This window comes from Alligator sinensis, unplaced genomic scaffold, assembly GCF_000455745.1.
Source record: "Alligator sinensis unplaced genomic scaffold, ASM45574v1 scaffold155_1, whole genome shotgun sequence".
NCBI classification, from domain to species: domain Eukaryota; kingdom Metazoa; phylum Chordata; order Crocodylia; family Alligatoridae; genus Alligator; species Alligator sinensis.
Window position 1 is genome coordinate 473,940 of NW_005842877.1, and position 21,760 is coordinate 495,699.

At 51.4% G+C, this 21,760-nt stretch overlaps 1 protein-coding gene across 1 annotated transcript in view; it reads left to right on the forward strand.

Moving 5' to 3' along the window:
• Positions 1-18,150, forward strand: part of AGBL2 (ATP/GTP binding protein like 2) — a 60,545-nt gene extending 42,395 nt beyond the window's left edge. Inside the window, exons 11-18 of the mRNA XM_025192008.1 lie at positions 3,557-3,687; positions 4,402-4,468; positions 5,422-5,532; positions 8,164-8,253; positions 9,080-9,175; positions 11,466-11,577; positions 14,159-14,353; positions 17,872-18,150. Coding sequence (XP_025047793.1) covers positions 3,557-3,687; positions 4,402-4,468; positions 5,422-5,532; positions 8,164-8,253; positions 9,080-9,175; positions 11,466-11,577; positions 14,159-14,353; positions 17,872-17,915 — 846 coding nt within the window. The 3' untranslated portion in view covers positions 17,916-18,150. The remainder of the gene's footprint in view (positions 1-3,556; positions 3,688-4,401; positions 4,469-5,421; positions 5,533-8,163; positions 8,254-9,079; positions 9,176-11,465; positions 11,578-14,158; positions 14,354-17,871) is intronic.
• The last annotated feature ends 3,610 nt before the right edge of the window (positions 18,151-21,760 follow it).

Genomic DNA, 21,760 nt, shown 5'->3' on the forward strand with positions numbered 1-21,760 from the left:
AGGTTGGTCTGACAGGACCTGCCTCTAATGAACCCGTGCTGTTTGCCCCTAAGCATAAACTCCCCTGCTGGCCCCTTGCAGATGTGCTCCTGGATAATTTTCTCAAAGAGCTTCCCCAGGACCAAGGTAAGACTAATGAACCTGTAGTTTTCTGAGTCCTCTTTCCTCCCTTTTTTTGAAAATGGGGACCACATTGGCCCTTTTCCAATCCTATGGCACCTCTCCAGAGCACCATGAGTGCTTGTAGAGCTGTGTCAGGGGTCCTGCAATGACTTCTGCCAGTTCCCTCAGCACTCTGGGGTGGAGATCGTCAGGACCTGCTGATTTGAACACATCCAGTCCCACCAGAAGTTCCCTGACTAGGTCCTCGCTGACCCTGGGCCTGGCTGTGCCTCCCCTGGGTCCGTCTGGAATCCCAGTGTGGGGGATGTCCCTGTCCCTGCTCAGAAAAATGGAAGCAAAGAATCTGTTAGAGATTAGCTTTGTCATCTGGTGCTACCACCAGATTACCAAGCGTGTCCTGCAGAGGCCCCACATTATTTGGCACCTTTTTACCCCCTATGTATTTAAAAAAGGACTTCTTGTTATCTTTGATCCGGGTCGCTAGTCCCAATTCCATCTCTGCCTTAGCCTTCCTAATAGCCTCACTACAATCTCGAGCCAAGGAGGTATAATCCTCCTTGGTGATGGCCCCTCCCTTCCATTGGGTGTACGCCTCCTTTTTGGCTTTGAGACATTCTTAGATGCCTTTGGTGAGCCATGGGGGCTTTTGAGTACTCTTGCCCCCCTTGATCTGCGTGGGGATTGTCACCCTTTGGGCTTGGAGGATTGTGTCCTTAAGGAACTACCACTCTTCCTGGACTCCCAACTCCCCTCCCCTCCAGGACCTCAGTGCTTCCTGGACAAGTCTCCTTACCGCATTGAAATCTGCCCTTCTGAAGTCCAGGGCTGCTGCCTTGCTGCAGGCCTTTGATACCCTGCGCTGGATGGTGAATTCCAGTAGGCAATGATCGCTATCGCCCAGGTGGTCGAGCACCCGCAGTCCCCTCACCAGGTCATTACCTGTGGCCAGGACCAGGTCCAACAAGGCATTTCCTCTGGTGGGACTGTGCACCTCTTGGGTTAGGTGGAGGTCTTGTATCTCAGCAAGGAACGTACGTGAGCAGTCAAATCTGGCTGACTGCTCTTCCCAGCAGACGTCCGGGTAGTTGAGGTCACCCATGATGACCACTTCCCTTGACTTAACTGCCTCCGTGAGCTGACCTGAGAATTCCCGGTCCAGCTCTTCTCCCTGGTTAGATGGCCTGTAGTAGACCCCCACCGTTAGGTTCCTTTCCCCCAACTCCCTTGTATTCTGACCCAGAGCACCTCTGTCTGCCCTACCTCAGACCCAGTGCTGTTTGCAGAGGATGTGTATTTCTCCTTGACGTAGAGCGCCATACCCCCACGTTTCCTCCCTGTTCTATCCCGCCTATGCAGCCTGTAGCCCTTGATGTTTACCATCCAGTCGTGTGTTGGATCCCACCACATTTCAGTGAGCCCCACTATGTCTGAGTTTGTGTTAGCTAGCAGGAGGGCAAGTTCCTCCTGCTTGTTCCCCATACTGCGAGCATTAGTGTAGAGGCATTTAAGGCCTCCTGAGGGTGTATGCGCCTCCCCCCAATCCCCGGACTGTCTGGGCCCCTGTCTCTTACCTGGGTATTGTGCTCATCGCCTGACTTGGCTGGGCTGTTCTTGTGGGTGTCTCTTGGTTTGGTGTTCTGTGGCTGCCTTGGTCCTCTTCCTCCCCCTCCACCGACGTGCCTAGTTTAAAGCCCTGACCTGAGAATTGGTGTCTACACTTGTGCCCCTATTAGGCAGGAGTAAACTAATTTACTTCACAGCAGAATAGTACTTGTAAATACAAGTACTATCCTGCTGCAGAGTAAAACACTCAACAGCAACATGTGTAGCCCCACACTGAAGCTCCCTCATGCCCCAGCCAGCCCCTCTGCAGCACACTGAGCTGGGGGCAGCAGCCCCAGGTTGGCAGACTGAACCCCGCAGGGCCCCTTGCCAGCCAGGGCTGTTCTGCCCAGGCTCCATGTGCTGCACCTGAATAAACTGAGGAGCTATTGCTCCAGAGTTAATTGATCATGGGTGCACATTCAAATGGCTTGCCTGGGAGCAATTAAGTCCAGAGCAGTAAGCTCTGCAATTTATTCAGGCACTGTAATTGCACATATAGATACACCCTGTTAGACCAGCTCTGGATGGGTTCTGACTGCGGTGAGGCACGGCCACATCTGTAGTTATTCCAGATTCTGGTGGGCAACAGGTGTGGGGCAGCATATGAACAGACTGTGGGCATGCAGGTGCACTGCCAGAATCAAGGCATGCTACTGGGGATATTAGACAGAGGAACCATACTGGCAGTAGAGTGCAGGGGAAGACTAAGATTTATGCCAGTGCTCTGCACTCAATGGGCACAAGGCTTATACTGAAGCTTAGTTTCATCTTAACTAGGGGCATTCTGTATGGAGAGGATATATGCTAAGGAGCAGGGGGTAGCAGCCTCACATACTTGTTTGTTATCAGGATGTGGTTTGGTGCCCTGTGGGGCTGCTACAAGTTGCAGACATGTTGGCATTGGGTAGAAGTGCCTTGGCCTCTGGCCAGCTGTTGGCAAATGTTTCCTGCTGTTTTGGGGCCAGTCATACCAGCCATCCCAACCCTGGCACTTCTGAAGCCCTGCTAATCAGAGTCTCTGGCTGCACCTACACGAGACGCTATGTTGCTGTAGCGATGAACTACAGCAATGTAGCTCATCACTACGGTGACATAGTATCTGTGGGCACTAACTATGATGCCGCCACTACTGCACATTAGCTCGTTGCTACTGCGCAGTAGGGTCGAAAATGACCCATGTGCCACCAGGACTGCGCAGTACCTAGTGGTACTGCGTAGTCAGGAGCATGTGTACACATACCCTCTGAGTCCCACTTGTCATGTTACAGAGCAGAGTGGCATTGCCCATAGCAGTACCCACAGCAGGCTTTCTGAATTAGGAGAAATGGATGATCTCAAGTAAGGTATTTCTTTGGTGTAGTCTTATTTATTTTGATAGAAAAGCTTTGAAGCCCCATTTCCTTGCCTGCAGTAGCAGCCATGAATGGAAGGCACTTTCTTTGCTCATTATGCCTAACTCTGCTCCCATGTGCCTGGTGCCATGATGCGCTGCCTGTGTTTTCTCCCACAGTCAAATTCACAGATGCTTCTCTTGCTGCCTGCTGACTTTCTCTGCCCTTTCACCATGCAGCCTGCCAAACAAGCAGCTCTATTTGCATATAACTCAGGGAAGCCCCTAACAGCATAGCTTGACTCAGCTCACACTTCAGCCTGTGGCCAGTTGCCTGGGGCAGTAGTTTCCATTGTCTCCAGCTCTGTACGTCAAGAGATGTAAATGCTCCTTTCACTAAGGCTTTGTGTGCATAGAATCTGAGTGCACGGAGGCTAAGTCAAGGCCCCCCCCAGAGTGCTGTCCTTGCTGGCCTAACTCTCTCCTCTCTTCCCTCAGTTTCTGCAATGTATGGCTGAGCTGCAGGAGCTGCTGCGGCAGCAAATCTGTCAGAAGCTCAAGGAGCGTGGGCATAAGGAGGACTCAGATGGCACCTGGAGTGACAACTCCCTGTCAGACATTGAGTCCAGGTACCATGGTCCCATCCACCCTGCAACCCTCCTGCAGGGTGCTGCAGTTCTGGGAATCCCCACCTATGCCTGTGGTTGGAGATGGCTGAGTGAAGGCTTGCCCCCCACCGGAAGCCGGCTGTGTTCTGTGGCTTGTGAGATGCCCCATGACAGCCAGGCTGTGCTTCCTGCACCTCTCCCAGCCCATGGAAAGTTTATCTGTTCCCTTCCATGACTAGTGAGTACCAACAGGCAAGAGGAGGCCAGCAGGACCCTTGTGGCTTCCCATTCTTTAGTTTGAGTTACTAGGAACAAATTGGCTCACATGCATGAGTGAAGAGGGCTGAGATACCCAACCCAGGAGAGACTTGAAGTTGGTAGCAAAGGACAGGTGGAGAACTAACTCCATCATGCACTCTGGGCAACCCCATAGTGGGAAGACCTTTTGAGAATGGAGTACTGTCTAATCTCAGAAGCAAAGGCAGGCATGGTCTGAGAGCCAATGGGTGACAAGGCCAGCTAGACATAACCATAACTTCAGATGGGCAGATTTTCCAGTCCTGGGAGTCTACACTATGTCCCTCAGCACAGCCAGGAGCTGGGAGAGCTCTTGGGGATTCTCTGCTCTGAGCCCTGTGAGAGGTCAGATTGGTGGAATTGAAGGGGTCTGTCAGGCCTATAAATTTTTGTAAATAACTCATGGTCTCTCTCCTCCTCCCCTTCTTTTTGGCACAGCACCAGTGGCTCCAACAGCTCCCAATCAGATGGCCTCCCTGCTCACTTACTCAGCTTGGCAGAGAAGGTGAGAGCCATGCAGTCATGGAAAGGACCCACCAAGGGGCAGCAGCCAGTGACCTCATAGCAAAGAGTGCTTACAGGGGCAGGACAATGCTAGGGGTCCTTGACTGCCCTATCCAACCCCCAGCCCAGGGCTCACCCCATCCATCTTCTGCCCCATTCCTAGCATTACCCTTCTTTTTTCCCATCTCTATGCCTTTCACCTCGTCAGAGGTGAATGGGGCTGGTCCAGGAGCAACCAGCCCCCTGAGACAGGTTGGCTGAAGCTATGCCAAGCAGGGGATAAGGGATACAGCTTCAGTGCTAACACAGATGTTTGCAGCAGGCAAATTCCCGGGGGTGCTCTGATGGCTGGACTTAGATGCTCATCATCATTGACTTTACCTTGAGATAGCTCTCTGCGTGAGGACGTAGAAGAACAGTAGCAGCAGCAGCTGAAGGGGTCTTTTGTCTTCCCCTTCTTTGAGGTATATATTGATCCCGAAAGGGATCCCAAACATAGTTTCCTTAAGAATATTATGAGAGAGGCTGTGGCTGTCTGTCAAATATCCAGTGGCCACCATCATGGACAGGATGCAGGCTTAGGTGGACTTGTTTGTCCTTTCTAACCTTATTTAGGGATGCTGATGTAGATATTCCTGCAATACCATCAACTACAGCTGGGCACTGCCTAGACTGTAGAAGGCCAGGCCCTGGGCATTCGAAGTAAAGAAGTTAGCCAGGTGGGATGGAAGCCAGACTTTTCCTGGAAGCTGTTAACTCCATCCCACACTTCCCTGGAGGACAGCTGCAGCTGAAAGGCAGTAGGGAGAAGCATACTGTCAGGAGATAAAGGCTAGACATGGGTGCTATGGCCTTGGGGCTCATCTCTGGGATTGCTGTCTCTGTCAGGCCTAGGAATAGCCTATCTCTTGTGGAAAACAGCAGTGAGAAATGCTTCTTTACTCTCCAAACTAGTTTAACCAGAAGAAGAGGAAGAAGAAATGGCTCCGGACAAGGAAAGAAAGGAATGAACTGCACCAGAAATACACCTCGCCACAGAAAATGGTGGGTCAGGAAAGCCTCTTGGTAAGAACCCAGCAGCTGGGGCAGGGCAAAGAGATACTCTTTTCAGAGTAGCAGCATAACTCCCTGCAAGTGTCTACCAGCTGAAGGGTTGGCTGACATAAGGGGCTGGATTTGGGTAACACTCCAGCCACTCTGAACAGAGAAGGGTTTATGCTGAGGAACAGGGAGTGGCAAAGAGACTGTAAGGGTAAGTTGACACCACCCATGCAGCCCAGCTCTACAGCTGGAGATGGCAGGAGAAAGTGGGGGCGCATTCTTCCCGAAGCACACCTGTGTCCTGTACAAATGCCTTGTTATCCAGTCTCCTGTCCCTGACTGTGATGCTATTGATATAGGATGCTTGTAGTACATCGGCAGAGGGAGTCCACCCCCAAAAGGCTGGGAGTGTGGAAGGTTGGTGACTGCAGTCTCCCTACAGCTTAAGTAGTTTTCCCAGGGTGAGATTCAAGGCTGTGGAGCTACAGGGGAGGCATAAGCTTAATGCTATGAGATCTGACTGTCTCAGGTTTGGGCTCTGTTTCTCCCTTGTGCTGCTAATACTTTCATAAGGGCTCTGAAACAAGGCAGGTCCTGGGCCTGGGCTTAGGGAAGCTAACCTTCACTGTGCAAAGTAGAGCACCTGTGGTGTTTGTCCATATTAATTAGGAAAGTAGTCTGCAACCATCAGTCCTTTCAGCTGATTGTTGGTCCAGCTGTTGACACTGGATTTGGACCTGGCACACATACCTTTGTTCCAGGCAGGCACAACTCTCAAACTGACCACAACACCTGCTAGTTGATAATAGTCGAGTTTATTGATACAGAGTAAGAACAAAAAAGCGACAATGCAAACTACCAAACAATTCTATATCTACCAGTCCTAGGGCTGTCATCAGAGTCAAAGTACGTCTGGTCAGGATGCAGGCTCCTCTCTGAGGCTCTCTCTCTTAGGTGTCAGCAGTCTGGAAGTGGGATGCTGAGGCCTACAGCCCCCCTCCAGTGGGGTGCATGAGACGGACTACTGGTATGCCCTCAGTCCATGGTGGCCTTGGAGACCCTTCCTGGGGAACAGGGATGGGGATGGGGACCCCTCTCAGGGAGAGACAGGGAGGGATGGGACAGGGAGGGATGGGACAAAGGGAGGGATGGGACACTTTGTTAATCTCAAATTTCTGCTTTTGTATTCTCCTTCCCCCTTGATGACTCCTGATGACTCTTCATCCATGGCTATCTCTGGTTGGTTGTCTCTCTGTGGTCACGCATCCATGTAGCCTTCCGGGCCTTGTCCTAATTTGGTCTATTTCCCCAAAACAGGACTTAGGCCCTCCTGTTCTCTGAGGCTTTGTTGCTGGTGTCACTTCTCTCATGTTATGGGGCAGTATGGTACATACTTCTTTGGTTCCCAGGCTGTGTGTCCTTGTTGTGCTAGACAACATGTCTGTGTTAGACAAGTCTGTGATCCCGTGTCATGGCATGCCCTCCTTCATTCTTAGACTGTGTCCATCTATTGGTCTTGTTGTGCTAGACAGCTCGTCTGCTCTCAGGGCTATGAGAAGCTGTGTGTGTCTCCCACGCTCTTTGGAAATCCATTTAACCCCTGCTGCCCATCTTGACCCCTTATAATGCGTATATCTATATCTATAAGCCAATTCCCAAAAAAACAGACCTTTAAATAACATTTCGAAGCCAACACAGCCCCTGCACTGCACATGAGCTGGTTCAAGACTCTGGTGATATACGGGGGCTGAGACTGATAATCAGCAAGCTGTGCATGTTAGAGGTTGTAGCAAACATTACCATGGAACTGTTCAGAATATGTTCTTACTCTAATACCATACATATTTAACAGAGCCTGAGGCAACTGCTGAGGCTGTGGACAGATGTAGCATTAAAGGCATTGCTTCAAAATGCCTTTGAAATGCTTTAAAAGATTTGTGTAGAAACATTCATGCAGGATAAAGTGCTCAGAAGCAGGACAAAATGTACCAGAAGGGAGCAGGTACTATTTGGTACCATTTGATTTTGGAAGGTGTATGGTAGCATGACAGGACCCACTTCTTGGTGGCTGTGGTGCCCCCTAGTGGTCACATTTATCCTGTTTTCTTCCACTCTGGCCTCCCAGGGTACCACCCACCCCATTACCTCACCTGCCATACCCTGATGGTGAAATGATTATGCAGTTGGGGGAGACTGACCTCAGAGATCAGCATAAGCTTTGGGTGCTTCACTTGGTCCTGCTCATCACTGGGTTTTCAGCTCCATGCCTTGATTAGGCTACCTCATCTTATTTCCAGTCTTGAACTCTGGCCTCAGGGCCCCCAAACTCAGTCTCTCTCTGCTGCAGGCCCCTGATCTTACCTTGTGCTATCAGACCAGACCTCCAGTCCTACTACTTGGATCTGCAGGGCCCCATGACTAGTGCCTAGACAACTGCTTCCCAAACTTTTCCTCAGCATGACCCTATTTATGGCCCCATTTTCTCAGTGTGGCCCCTCACGCCCAACCCTCAGCCCCCCACCCCTGTGACCCCACCCATTGATGCTGCAACCCCATAGTTGACCATTTCTCCCTGAGTTTCCTGGATCCTCTCTGTGGGAGACTTGGCTTTTGCAGCACAGAACAAGTAAAGACACTCTATTACAATTCTTCCAGGTGAGAGTTGCTCCTTCCAAATCAAGAAAGCGACCTGCTTTTTTCAAGAATTCAGGCAGATGCAGCAGTGCAGGAAAGAGAACTGAGCAGGTACCTGGAGCCCTTAGTACTGATCTGTGTTGAAAGCTGGCCACATGTTGGAAGTAAGGCATGCCCACAACCATCCCCTACTCCAAGGAGTTTTCTCTATTCAAGTCAGTGGCTCTGCTGCAGGTACTAGTGGGGCAGGGCTGTGTGGTGTGGTGCACCATGCTGTTGCGCCTCCCTGATGGACTGTGCCCTGTGTCCCTGCATTTCCAGGACACTCATTTTAATTTGAACCAGCCGGCTGAGATTGGCCTCTGAAATCCAGGACTGCCCTGGCTAAACTGGGACGTATAGTCACCCTATATAGAGACATATTAGTAGTGGAGTTTTAAAATGTTGCTGTAGCCATGATGATGGTCCAGGGAATATGTGAGAAGCAAGGTTTTTGGTAATATATTTTACTAGATCTACTGTATAGTTTCAACTATACAGTTTGGATTCAATCAACTATAAAGCTGGTTCACTAGAAGATATTCCCCCCCAAAACCTTGCTTCAATGTATAAGGTGGACCTTTACTTTGCCTTCTGTCAGACTAATAGTTTAGGAAGGCCTGAGGTCAGAGTCCTTCTTTGTCAGTTTTCTAGGCAGTGGAAGCTGCAGACTGGACAGGATGAGCCATAAAGCCTATTTACTATCTCTAGGATAAATCTAGAGCCTCAGGCCTAGGTTCCTCTGTTGCAGGAGTGGTGCCTGGTGTTTGATGTTTATGGTGTTTGATCTGGTTTACATTCTGTCTGTCCACTGCAGAGGGACTGCGGGAAAGGATCGTTCCAGAGTTCAGGACTGATTTGCTTGTTGTGTGAAATGCCCCTCTTACTATCATTACAGATGGCAGAAGAGAAAAATGTGGCAAGTCCCATGTGCCGAGTCCACCAGCCTGTCAGCACGCTGTCTTTGTGCATGGAGAATAGCAGTGGCAAACAGGTGTAATAGGGAATGTTCTCCTTTTTCACTCAGCAACACCCATTCCCTTATTGCTAGAAACACTATTGAATTTGCCCCCCAACTGATTCCCAAGGCCAAACTATACCACTGAGTGGGCTCTCAGTTTCCATCAGCTGGAATAGAATGTGAACATGAGGCAAGGACCATGGAGCTGGTCCTGGGGAACCACAGCTGGAGGTTTTTTTTAACCTTCACTTAACAGCTGCCTCTGCTTGGCTCAGAATCAACCGCCACTCATCACATTTGCTGTCCCAGCACCCTGGTCTGTTTCCATTCATCAGCTATGGCAGGTCTTTAAGCCTGGGGTAGGGGCATCACTTAACCTAGGGTTGTACAGTTTCCAGCTCTAGCATTCACCCGGCTGAGATCTCCCAATACCAAGTGATAAAAATGTGAAAGAAAAAAACAAACCTGCTTCATTATCCAGAGAAGCCAGCGCCCAGGAACATGATGAATGGGGCAGGAGTTGTTTAGCAGCAGCTTCTTCCATCCCTATAGTGGTTCCATTTCCAGTTTTGGTAAGGGAAGGGAAGGAGTGTGTCCTATATGTCCACTCCAGGCTACACATCCGAGGTATCCTGTGTGCAATGAATAGTTTGGAGGGATCCATGGCACTTCCTGGACATTGCTGAAGTAAGGTATATGTTGGCAGTCACATGGACATCATGGGGCAAGTGCTGGATGGTCTGGAGCTGGGCTGTTATCTCCTAGATTCCCACTGCAGATGGGGATTTAATACTAGGGAGTGGCTGCCACAGCCTCGTAGTATTGCTAACAAAATAACCAAGAGCCATTGACTTTCAAGGAACTCTGTAGGCTGGGTGTACAATTGTCCTGAGTTTTTTGGAAACTTGGCTAGCCTGGGAAATGCTGGGCCCTTCAAAGTGCGGGCCAGAACTTTGCTACCAAGTTCAGGAGATGGCTTGCTGGAGTGGGGTTGAGTGTTCCTCCTTGTGAGGAGAGACTGATTTGGTATTTACTAGAGGTACACTGATACATCAGTCCCATATTGTATTGGTGCCGACATAAGGAAAATTGACAGTATCAGCAATTGGCTTTTTTTTTGGCTGAGTGGCCAATAATGTCGCCGATAAATGCTCTGTTCATGTGCGCAGCTGCAGCATAGCATGCAGGCAGCCAGGACCGCAACCCAGTAGTGTGGAGAGCAGTGTCAGACTAGTAAGTCTGTTGCGGGGGAAGGGGTAGGGCAAATTGAGGCCCCCGTGGTGAGGGAGGGAGCAAGGCATGGCATGGGAACGAGCTGCGGCTTATCTAGGGGAAGTGGCGGGGGGTGGCTCCCTACGCGCAGCCCAGGAGGTATGGGGGGCACACATATGTGGCAGAAGGGAGGGGCTAACCAGGATCAGCCCCTCCAATCACAGGTAGCAGGTAGAGTCCCAGGGCAGCCTGGCCGCAAGCTGCTATGTGGCTGGGAGGGGCGCACACATACCCTCCGCAGCCAGGATCACAGCTGGCTGAGCAGGCAGGTAAGTTTATATCTGTTTTCTTTACCTGGGCTTTGGGGTGGCAGATCGAGACCCCCACAGTGCAGGAGGCAGTGGGGTAAGAGCAGGGGTGAATCATTCACCCCTGCCCTGCTCCCTGCTGCACTGTGGGGATTGCCCCATGACCTGGCCCAGCCAGAGCCCCATTCGCAGGGCAGTGGTGCCGGGAGGGGGGTTGGTGGGCCTATGGCAAATTCTGGGGTGGCTGCAGCCCCCCTCCCAGTGTCACTGCCCCAAGTGCAGCTGAGCCCCCAGCCAGGAAGAGCCGGGCAGTGCCCCAGCCCCAACCAACAGCAGCAGCCTGCCCTTGCCCCGCACGCAGGTACAGGGGGCACACCCCGCCATGCCTCCTGGGGTGCGCCGAAGCAGCAACAGCCAACCCCCACGGCCCCCTGGATGAACCACTCATAGCTCTGTCCCATGCCCCACCCCACTCCGGCTGGGCAGTGCCTGCCTCTGCCCCAGTGCCAGCTCCACTCTGTCCCTCACCGTGGTGGCCTTGATCTGCCCCCCACCACACCCCTTCCCTCCCCCTGCTCCTTCCCCCACAGCAGGCTTACCGGCCAGACGCTGCTCTCCAAGCTGCCTGGCCATGTATTGGATCAGTATCAGCCGATATGGCTTGTTAAAAATTGACCATTGGTATCGGCCCAAAAAATCTCTATCGGTGTGTCCCTAGTATTTAGCACACGCATTGCTATGCAGGGCCTTGGACTAGATGACTCTGACAGTATGATTCTACAATTTCAGTGCTTTCTTCACAGGGCAAAAATCCAGAAGACATAATAATGTCCTATCTGCAGAGGAGAAAACTAAATGCTAGTCAAGAGTCTCACCATTTAAAAGGAAGGTTGTCTTGGCACACATTTTCTTGCAGTAAGTGTGTATGATTAGGGGATAGCAGTATCAAGACATAGCTAAGAAAGTGTGGGTGTGTATGATTATGGGACAGCAGGATCCACACATAGCTAAAATTGCTACAGTTTCTATAAGGGCAATTTTGTTACTCCACCGAAAATCCACAAACCACAGGAATTGCAGCCTCAAAATTGGTAGGTTAGCTCTGGGGAAGAAGTAGAATTATTCTACCAAATATGAAGTGAACTGAACAAGTTACTCCTTAATTATAATGCTGGTTTGACAATTTGTAGCAACCAAGCCCAGAAAGCAGGAGGGAGATGAAACATAGTTTCCCAGATTCTCCAAGCTACAAGGGCAGTGGCAGCTCCAAAGATAAATTCATTGCTATATTATTTAAAATATTAGTAAGTGATTAGGGCCTGTTCCATGCCCCCTGTGGTTCTGCAAGTACTAGCTGGCTGATGGAGACCTCACCTCAGCATAAGCACTTAGATGGGTCATGATCAGGGATCCTGGTTTTCTGTTTAAAAATCCCAAATTCTCTGATTAAAAACTCCAAAATCCACATTTTCCATGATTAAAATGACACACCACTATATATATAGGTGTCAGTTGAACACAATGCTTTATTGATATATTTACAATTTTAAAGCAATTTGGAAGCCTACCAGTGCCTCAATTATTATAATAAAATTAATTCTAAATACCTATAAATTTTGGCATATGATATTCGGGTTTTTTATTATGGAAAATCAGAGTTCCCCCTACCCGCTTTGCTCCCCAGGATGAGGGTCCAGCTGTGGCTGCTCCCCCTGTTGCTTTGTGGTGCTGAGCAGCCCTGTTATATGCCAGTCCCCTGCCCCAGTGTGTGGGTAGTGTCCCTTTCCCCACCACATGACCTGTGCCCCTCCTCCCACCCCCTCTTGCCCCCCCTCCACATAAACTTACTGGGAGGGAGCTGCTCTCATAGATTCATAGATTGTAAGGGGCTGGAAGGGACCTTGCAAAGTCATCAGGTTCAGCCCCCCTGCGCTAACAGGAAAGACAACTGGGGTCAGCTGACCCCAGCAAGGTGACCATCCAGTATCCTCTTGAAGATTTCCAGGATAGGTGATTGCACCACCCAGAGATGATCCGAGCATTATAATAAAATAAATTCTAAATACCTATATATTTTGGCTTTTGATTTTGTTTTTATCATGGAAAATCAGAGCTCCCTGTGCCCACTTCGCTCACCAGGATGCAGGTCTAGCTGTGGCTGTCCCCCCGCTGCTTGGTGGAACTGTGTAACCCTGATATACCAGTGCCCTACCCCCGCCCATGCTGTTGCCCCTCACTCCCAAGCCTTAGCCCCACCTCCCCCTAGTTTGTGAGGAGGCAGGGGTGTATGGAGAGGTGGGGGGTACAGGCAATGTGTGGGGGGGGGCACAGGCGATGCAGTACGCTGCCATGGCTGCCAAGGTGAGATGTGGCAGTGGCAGGCAGAGTTGTGCCCCCTGCTGCTGCTAGGTGGGCAGGGGCACCTCACCTTGGTGGCCATGGCAGTGTGACACTCCCTCTTGTGCTGGGTCCTGCCCACTAGGCCATGGAGGCAGCTCTTGCCCAGAGGTGGTCTGACCCAGTTGTAGCTCTGCACCCCATTTTGGGAGCAGAAATCTGGGGGTACACATGCCCCCTCACCACATCACTTGTGCTCCCCCTCCCACCCCCCATTGATTTACCTGGAGGGAGCTGTAGGAGCCATTCTCCACCACCCTGCCTGGCTTCCACATGCATGCACACATGCACAAGGCAACCCCTGTGTCCTGCTTCCCCCAGCCCCAAGCAGCCCCTTGCAGACTGCAAGGAGAAACCCACAGTTTCCCAGTTTTTTCTCTTTAAAGTAGAAAATCCATGTTTTTCCACAGTAAGTGGAAAACCCAGATCCCTAGTCATGCTGCTGGACATGGGAGGAATTCAGTAGAAGAGAATGAGTTTGGTTGGACAAACGTAAGGTCTGATTCCTAATTGCAGCCAGTGCTCCTCCTAGAACCTGTTGGTAGGGAGATGCCTTTCTCTGGCAGCTCCTTAAGATTGAATTGTTCACAGTCAGATGTGGCATGGCCAGTCTAGCTGAAGAGTGGGGAATATTTCAGGCTGGTAGAGGAGGGGGTTGTCTCTCTGCTCTGCTGCTTGAGTCTCAGCCCCTGTGGGGTTGACAAGTACCCATCCCTTGTGGCTCTGAGAGGGGGCTGAGGGGAACAGAAGGGGTCCAGTGAAGGTGACTATTGGGCAGAAGCAGTGGGATTTGTGAGAGGCTGATGACATGTGCTATGGTCCTCCCCACTGCCACAAGGTGTTTGCCTCCATCTCCAGCCAATTCTACATGGTCTGCTAGGTTCCTCAGGGTCCTTCAAAGCCACTCATATCAGCCCTACTTGGCTGGCAGGGTCTGATGATCTCCAGTTGGGGCACTCAGCTGAGTCCTGAGGGAAGCAGAGGCTAAAGTGAGAGTGAGAGTGGCTGCCCACTGGAGTGCTGTGCCACATGAAGCTGCCAGGCACTGGGTTACCCATGCAAATGAATCTGTTGTTTTCACTGTCTCTCTCCCTTGAAGCTCGTCCCTGTCCCCATGAAATAAGCCATCAGCCCAGCCCCCTAGTCAAGAACCTATGGAAGACCCATCGGCCTCACCTCATCCCTGTCATCCCCCTGTTGAGGACACAGAAACCTCTGCTGGTGCCTCTGAAACAGTACCATCCACCTTTCCATTCACAACTGGATGGACAGCCACCTGAGGAACAGCCCACAGGTAAGAAAGGGAGCAGTGGGAGGGAAGCCGATGCATTGGGGCTTACATTTCTCCTTTAGGGGTCCCCAGGGTTGCTGGCATGCTTTCAAGCAAAGAGAAAGGGCTTAGCAGAGAAGCAGTTACAGGTAAATTCCTATTACCTGCCCTTGGAATACATGGACCCCATGCTTGATTCAAGGATAGGCTTGGATTCCACTGTTGCAGCCTAGTGCCTGGTAGGTAGTTTAGTGCAAAAGGCTGAGTGGGGGGGACCTCTGCTCCATCAGATAAAGACCAGCGGGTATGTGGGTGGTAGAAGAGGGAGAGAAAGAATTCTCTTCTGTCACAGCCACACTATGAAGAAGACATGGGGGGAACCTCTCTCCTGACCCCTTGGGCCCTGTTCCCAAGCAGTATTTGTTCCCATAGGGAGCTGATGTTGCTGGAGCCTGTTTCTCACTGTTACTCAGACCTTTGTTTTCTTGTCCTCCCCAGGCAGCTTGGTGTTGGCTCAGTCTGCATTTGTGGTCAGAGCCAGCCCAAGCACCATTTTGTTCAGCAGTGCAGTTTCTGCTAGGGTGGCATAAGTGTACAAGAAGGCAGTATATAGCATAGTAAAGATGCAGGAGTGGATCCAGTGGGATGTAGTGGTGTAGTCCCTCTTCTGCCACTGGTGTCCCTGGGGGAACCCCAGAGCTGTGACTGGTGCAGGGTGCCAGGCTCGGCACGGGACAGTGGAGGCCATGGGTAGGTTTTCTTTTCCTGAACCTGCTCCCTGCTGCTCACCCCCACTTGTATTTCCTGTTGACTGAGATGAGGTGCTGAAAGAAGGAACCTGTCCCTCCCTTCTGCTGATGCCCCTGGCTGATGCAGGGTGCCCCAGAGTTGCTCTTCCATCACTCTCTGATGTCCTCTACTAGCCCAAAGGCTCCAGAAGCAATTCATCCCATGGTCTGAGGGATGCTGTGCTGCACTTCCCTTTTGGTAAATGTTGGATCCACTCATGCAAGGATGCAAACCCACATGGATTACTGGGAAGGTTGTACCACTCAGTACACAGCAGCTTTGCTCTTGCCCTTCCAGCAATATCCCCTGTTTCTGCCCCGCCAGGGCTCACTCTGCTTGAATTGGAAGGAGTGAGGCACAAGAATTCCTTAGAATGGCATTCCTAAAAGAAAGAGCTTCTGAGTTCAACAGGGAGCAGGAAGTATCCCAGTTGGGGTGACTCTTTAGTTGGAGAGACCCTACCAACTTGAGTGAAGCCAGCAAATTACATCAGGCACTGCACTTTGTTGGGAGCAAATAGCTAGAGGTATAAAAGTAAACTAGAGGCAGTTCTTTAAGCCTATCCAAGCCAGTGAAAGAACCATTGGAGGAGGAAGGGGGAGAAGGGGAGGTTGTAGCTACACAGACATTGGGGAATGCTTTTTCCTTATTGCATAGAGCCATACCCCCATCATCCCTGAAGCCAAGACCCACCACATTTATGGGGTGCTCTCCCTTAGGACATTTTGACCAAAGTAAGCCTAAACTTCCATAGCTACTTCTACCCTGACTGCCAACTTCTAAGATGATCTGAACATGCACACAGAGGTAGAGCCCTTTGATCTATGAGTTCTATCTGCCCAGCCTTGATTAAAGGAGTCCCATCGGTTCCACATAGTCCAGACTCCTTATGTTTCTCCACCCCCCGGCCTGGAGGGGACAGTGATCCTTGCTTTTATTGGCTGAATCCAGAGCAGCAAAATGTGAGACTGCCTTGCTATTCTGCCCTTCAGTTTAGGGACCCTTCTTTCTGGGGTGTTCTCTAGAGAAAAGAGAATTCTGATGGCTCTGAGCCCTCACCTCCCATGATTCTGCAGACCAGAGGAGGCCCATGTTTGGAAACAAAAGCCTGTTCCATGAGAAGGGACTTAAACCAAGCTGTCCATCTGACCGAGCAATACCACAGCTTTGAAGGGGTAGGACTGCCAGCTATAAATACAACTGTAGCTGTGAAGGTCCAGGTAATATGCAAGAAGCAAGGTTTTTTTGGTGCTATCTTTTTCTGGACCAAATGTAGAGTTGAAAAAGGTGTCAGACGAGCTTTCTGGGACAAAAAAGCTGATCTGGGCTGTATTTATATCTATAAATACATCAGAGAGGGAAATGCTGGGGAGGTGCAGGAGTTACTTAAGTAATGGACACTGTTGGCACAAGAGCAGAGGGAACAAACTAGCTGTGATAAATTTAGGCTGAAAATGAAAAGACCTCTAACCATCAGAGGAAGGAGAATCTGGAACATTCTCTTAGTAGAGGATTAAATTATATGGTTGGTTATGACAGCAGGGACTGGATTCAAATGCTCAAGAGGCCCCGTTTTCATGCCCCATGAATAGTTGGAGGTTTGGTTCCTCCAGCCATTGTGCTGATCTGAGAGCGAGGAAGAAAGGCAGCGCCTTTGGTGTGAGCACAGAGGGAGTGGGAACAACTCCTTACCCTGTCCCAGCAACTCCATACCATGTGCTTGACTTCAGCGGCCATGTAGCAGCAAAGGCCTTTAGAGGGTATCCACTGACCTCGGTCAAAACACTTCAGAGACTTGTGCCTACACCTCTGGAAACTGGGAAGGGCATGCTTCCAGGGCAGCAGTCCTTCATGGTGTGAAGCGGGGGGGAGGGGAGGGGTGTCAGACGCTGCTTGGAAACCTGAGCACCAGATCTTTGCAGAGCCAGGGCATGCTACAGTGATGCTGATACTGCAGGTACTACTGGTGCTTGCAGGATGCTGGGGGACCTTAGGGAGGTGTAGCCCATCAAAGAAGGAGTCCCTGGAGATGGGAGGAGTTTAGGAAGAGGGGCACAAGGGAGTTAAAGGGCCTTAGGGTAGAAGACAGATGATGGAGTAGCAACCCTAGAGAAAGAAGGGTAGTGGGAAGGAATTGAAGGGCATACAAATGGGAAGGAAGAATTGGCCAGGATGGGGAACTGCTAGGGCAGGGTATGGGACTGATGGAGCAGGGGTGAGAACTGGGGGCAGCACCAAGAGGGAGTCATGGGAGACAGCTGTATAGGGGATCTGAGACAGGAGCTGTTGGAAGGGAGCAGAAGGGTATGGAAGCTCTCAGCTCTTGGGCAGCAAAGGGATAGACAATTATGGAGGCTGAAACAGGTGCCCTGGAAGTAAGACAGGTATGGTCAGAATCCCTTGAAATGCAGGAAGAACTGCTAGGGGTAAGGAATAAGGATGCAAGAGTGCTCCTGGGAAAGGCCAAGGGAATGGTGACAGAAGAAGGGGCAGAACCTTTTGGGATGAAGTGAGTACAAGCAAGATGGGATAAGGGAGGAACCCAGAGTAAGCACTGAACAGGCAATGAGTCATAAACTGAGTTATCTACAGGAGACAGGGCTGCTGGGTGGGATAGAACCATGTAGGGTGAGGGGACAGGAATATACAAGGAAGCAGAGTTAAGGTCAGCCCAATCCCACTCCCCTGCCAGGAGTACTGAGCGGCATGGTCTCCCCAGGCAGTGAGCATGCCTGGCCATGTCTGTCCCTTAGGTCTGTGTGGTGGAACTCTGAAGCACCAGCCACAACTCCACTGATGGACAGAAACCTCTCACCAAGAGCCCAACTTCCTGGCAAGGGAGCCCCCTCAAGCTGAACCAGAGCCAGTCGCATCAACTTCTCCCTTCCAGATGGGATGTGGAAGCTCCTTGACTTCCAGCCCTTCTGCACTGAAGCACAGAGATGTGAGAGGCTTTGCCAGCCATTCCATGTAAGAGACTCCCAGCTGAAGTGCCTCAACCCCTGCTCAGCCACATTCCCAGACTGATTAAAGCCGTGGTTTTCAACCTGTTTTGTACCAGGACCCATTTCTAAACATCAGTGGCCAATTCCCACCCACAGCCCCCTGGGCTTCTGACCCACAGCTCTCTGGTCCTGCTGGTGCCCTCACTCACAAGCCATGAACCCCTGGCCCTGCCAGTGCCCTCACTCCCAACCCACAGTCCCTTGCTTCTCTGGGCCATGCTGGTACCCCTCATTCCCAATCTGCAGTCCCCTGCCCTTTTCCCCAACCCTGCCAGAGGGGGCCCCCAGCTGTACCTGTCCAGCTCAGGCTGGAGCACAGTGGCTGCAGCAGCTCCAGCTCATGCGGGCAACAGCAGAGCGAGTCCAGCCCCAGTATGGGCTGGATGGAGGGGGGTGGGAGGGAGCTGTGGCACCCTGCATCCTGGGCTGGGGCTCCTGTGTGACACCAGGTAGCCTGGTCACAGCCCCACCTGCCCCCCAAGCAATGTCTCCTGGCTGCCTTGCCCCTATGATTACGGGCTCTGGCCCTGGTGCCACTGGCCCAGCTACACAGTTCCCTGCCATCCCCAAAGGACTCCCTCTGCTCTCTAACCCTGCTGGAGAGGCAGGCAACTTCCCCACCCCGCCAAGCAGCCTCAGTGCCTGACCACTTTCTTCCATTGCTGGCAGGCACCCCTTTCCCCCCTCACCAGCACCCAGATAGTCCCCAAACCCTGGACCTCCAACCCCCATTTCCCATACACTTACCTGCATCCAGCTGCTAGGGCTGCTCCCACAACCCTGCCTGGCTGCATGCTGGCCATGTATGTGTGCGTGTGCAGGCTCACATACGCACATGTCTTCAATCACTCCAAGCAGTTTCTTGCAAGCTGGAATGCTGCCAGTCTGCAAAGGGAACCCCATGCTTTCCTGTGTTTTTCTCCGACTTGCTCACAACCCTTTCAAATATTCTTGAGACCCACTTTTGGTTAGGAGGCTGAAGTTGATTCTGTATTCTCAGTTCCTTATTCCTGATCCCCAGTTCCTCGTTCAAAGTTAATCTATACCCAATAAAAGCTTCTTATTAATAGAATTACACATTCTAAAGAGAGAGAATTTAATTAGCTATGCATTTTAATATAATAAAAGGCTTAGTCTGTGTATCTGTCTGTCCATAATGCTTTTGAGCAACTGCGAATGTGCTGCCTAGAGAGCAGGTGGCGATTGACTCCGTGGGCCCAAGTTTGAGCTGCTGCTGGGGAAGTTTGTGGCGGCAGCAAACATGCCCTGGACACCTGAGCAGCAGGACTTCCCCGTGCCTCTCTGCCTGAGGGAGAAGGGGTGAGGGATCAGGGTGGCAGCGCCACACCTGCCACCTAGCCCCAACCCCCCCAGAATAGCCGGCAGGGAGGGGGAGGCAGACATGGGCCAGGAAGATGCGGAGCGGCATGAGGGAGGGAGGGTAGAGTGGGGCTGGACCCAGAGTGGCAGGGAGGGAGGGGTAGAACAGGGCTGGACCCAGAGCGATGGGGGGGCAGGGGGGGCAGCAGGACTGGACCTGGAATGGTGGGGGTGGTAGAACAGGGCTGGACCCAGAGCAGCAGGGGGCTGAAGCTGGGCCAGACCTGGAGCGGTGGGGGGGAGAGGTAGAGCAGGGCTGGACCTGGAGTAGTGGGGGGCAGAACAGGGCTGGACCCGGAGCAGTGTGGGGTGTGGGGGGGGAGTAGAGCACAGCAGGACCCGGGAGTCCCTCGGTGCCACAGTGTCATGGTGTGGGGTGGCCCATGAGGGATTTCCAGTCATAATCTCAGATGAAAAGCCAGTTCCTTATTCGAGCCCATATATACAGTACAGTGGGCATGGGGGGGTCTGTCAGTTGGCAGCCTGGCATAAACAAACTGTGCTTTGGGCTGGGCAAGACTCTGGTCAGAGATGTTCAGAAGAGTCCCCTGGTGGTACACAGGCATGGTTTTGGGTGGCCCAAGAAAGATTTCTAGCTGTAATCCCAGCTCAAAAGCCAGTTCCTTGTTTAGGTTCATATACTTAGTACAGTGGTCATGGGGGGCTGGCTGTCAGTTGACAGCCTGGCAGGGCCAAACTGTGCTTTGGGCCAGGCAGGACTGCACTCAGGGTTCTTTGGGACAGTCCCCCGGTGACATCAACAGGAAATTTGGGGTGGCCTAAGAAGTTTTTCGCCCTGTAATCCCATCCTAATCTGATCTTCATTTAGGGCTCTGTACTCGATGCAGGATATTAATGTACATATTTATTGGTAAATATGGTAAATACGCATAGCTAATGAAATTCTCTTTAGAATGTGTAATTCATTACTAAGAAACTTATTTTGGGTATAGATTGGTTTTGAAAAAGGAACTGGGAACCAAGAATAAGAAACTGGGAATAAGGAACCAACTTCAGCTTCATGCCCAAAAGCCAGTTCCTTATTAGGGTCCAGATACTTAATGCAGTGTCTGTGGGGGTGGTGTCAGTTGGCAACCCACTGAGGCTAAACCGTGTTTTGGGCCGGGCAGGTCTCTGTTCAGAGATGTCCAGAAGCATCCCCCGGTGGCATAGAGACATGTTCTGGGGTGGCCCAAGAAGGATTTCTGGGTATAATCCCAGCCCAAAATCCAGTTCCTTATTCGGGTGTATACAGTTAGCACAGTGCCTGGGGTGCTGTCTGTTGGTAGCCTGGCATGGCCAAACCATGCCTTGGGCCGGGCAAGTCTCTGGTCACAGATGTCCAGGACAGTCCCCCAGTGACACACAGGTATTTGGATGGGTGGCCCAAGCAGAATTTCTAGCCATAATCCCAGCCCAAAAGCCAGTTCCTTATTCAAACCATTATACTTAGTACAGTGGGCATGGGGGCTGTTAGTTGGCAGCCTGGCACGGCCAAACCGTGCTTTGGGCCAGGCAGGACTGTGGCCAGGGTTCTTTGGGACAGTCCCCCAGGGGCATCGCCACATAATTTGGGGTGGCCCAAAAAGTATTTTGCCCCATAATCCCATCCTAATTTGCCCTTCATTTAGGGCTCTGTACTTGATGTGAGATATTATTTTACATATTAATTAGTACATATGCATAACTAATGAAATTCTGTCACTTTAGGATGTGTAATTCATTAATAACAAGTTTTTATTGGGTCTGGATTAGCTTTGAAAAAGGAACCAATTTCAGCTTCATTCTTAGCTGCACTCCCATCCTGCTCCTCTCACTGCCCCTGCCGCAGAGTCCCGAGCGACAAGAGTCCAGCGTTTTCCTGGTTTCCTCTTCCCAGCCCCATCTATCTCCCCCACCAGATCACCGCCTATGGGGGGGAACAGCCTATGTTCCCCCCCATGGGCGCCGATGACGCAGTTGATTAAAACAATAATAATAATAATAATAATAATAATCCCTTGGTGCCTTTTTGTTGCACGAAAACCAGCTGCTCCAGGAGTGCTCCGGCCAGGCACAAAACAGCCTGTGGCAGCGGCTAGCGGTGTCCTGCCGGCAGTCCCAGCAGGCAACACAGGACACGAGTGGCTGCAAACTATGGCTGAAGGGACGGGACGGGAAGGCCCCTGACCGGAGTAGGCACAAGGCAGCAGGACAGCGCCTCCGCCTTGGACGTGCCCTGGGTCTGGGGCATGCAGGGGCAGGCGCTCGGGCCCGG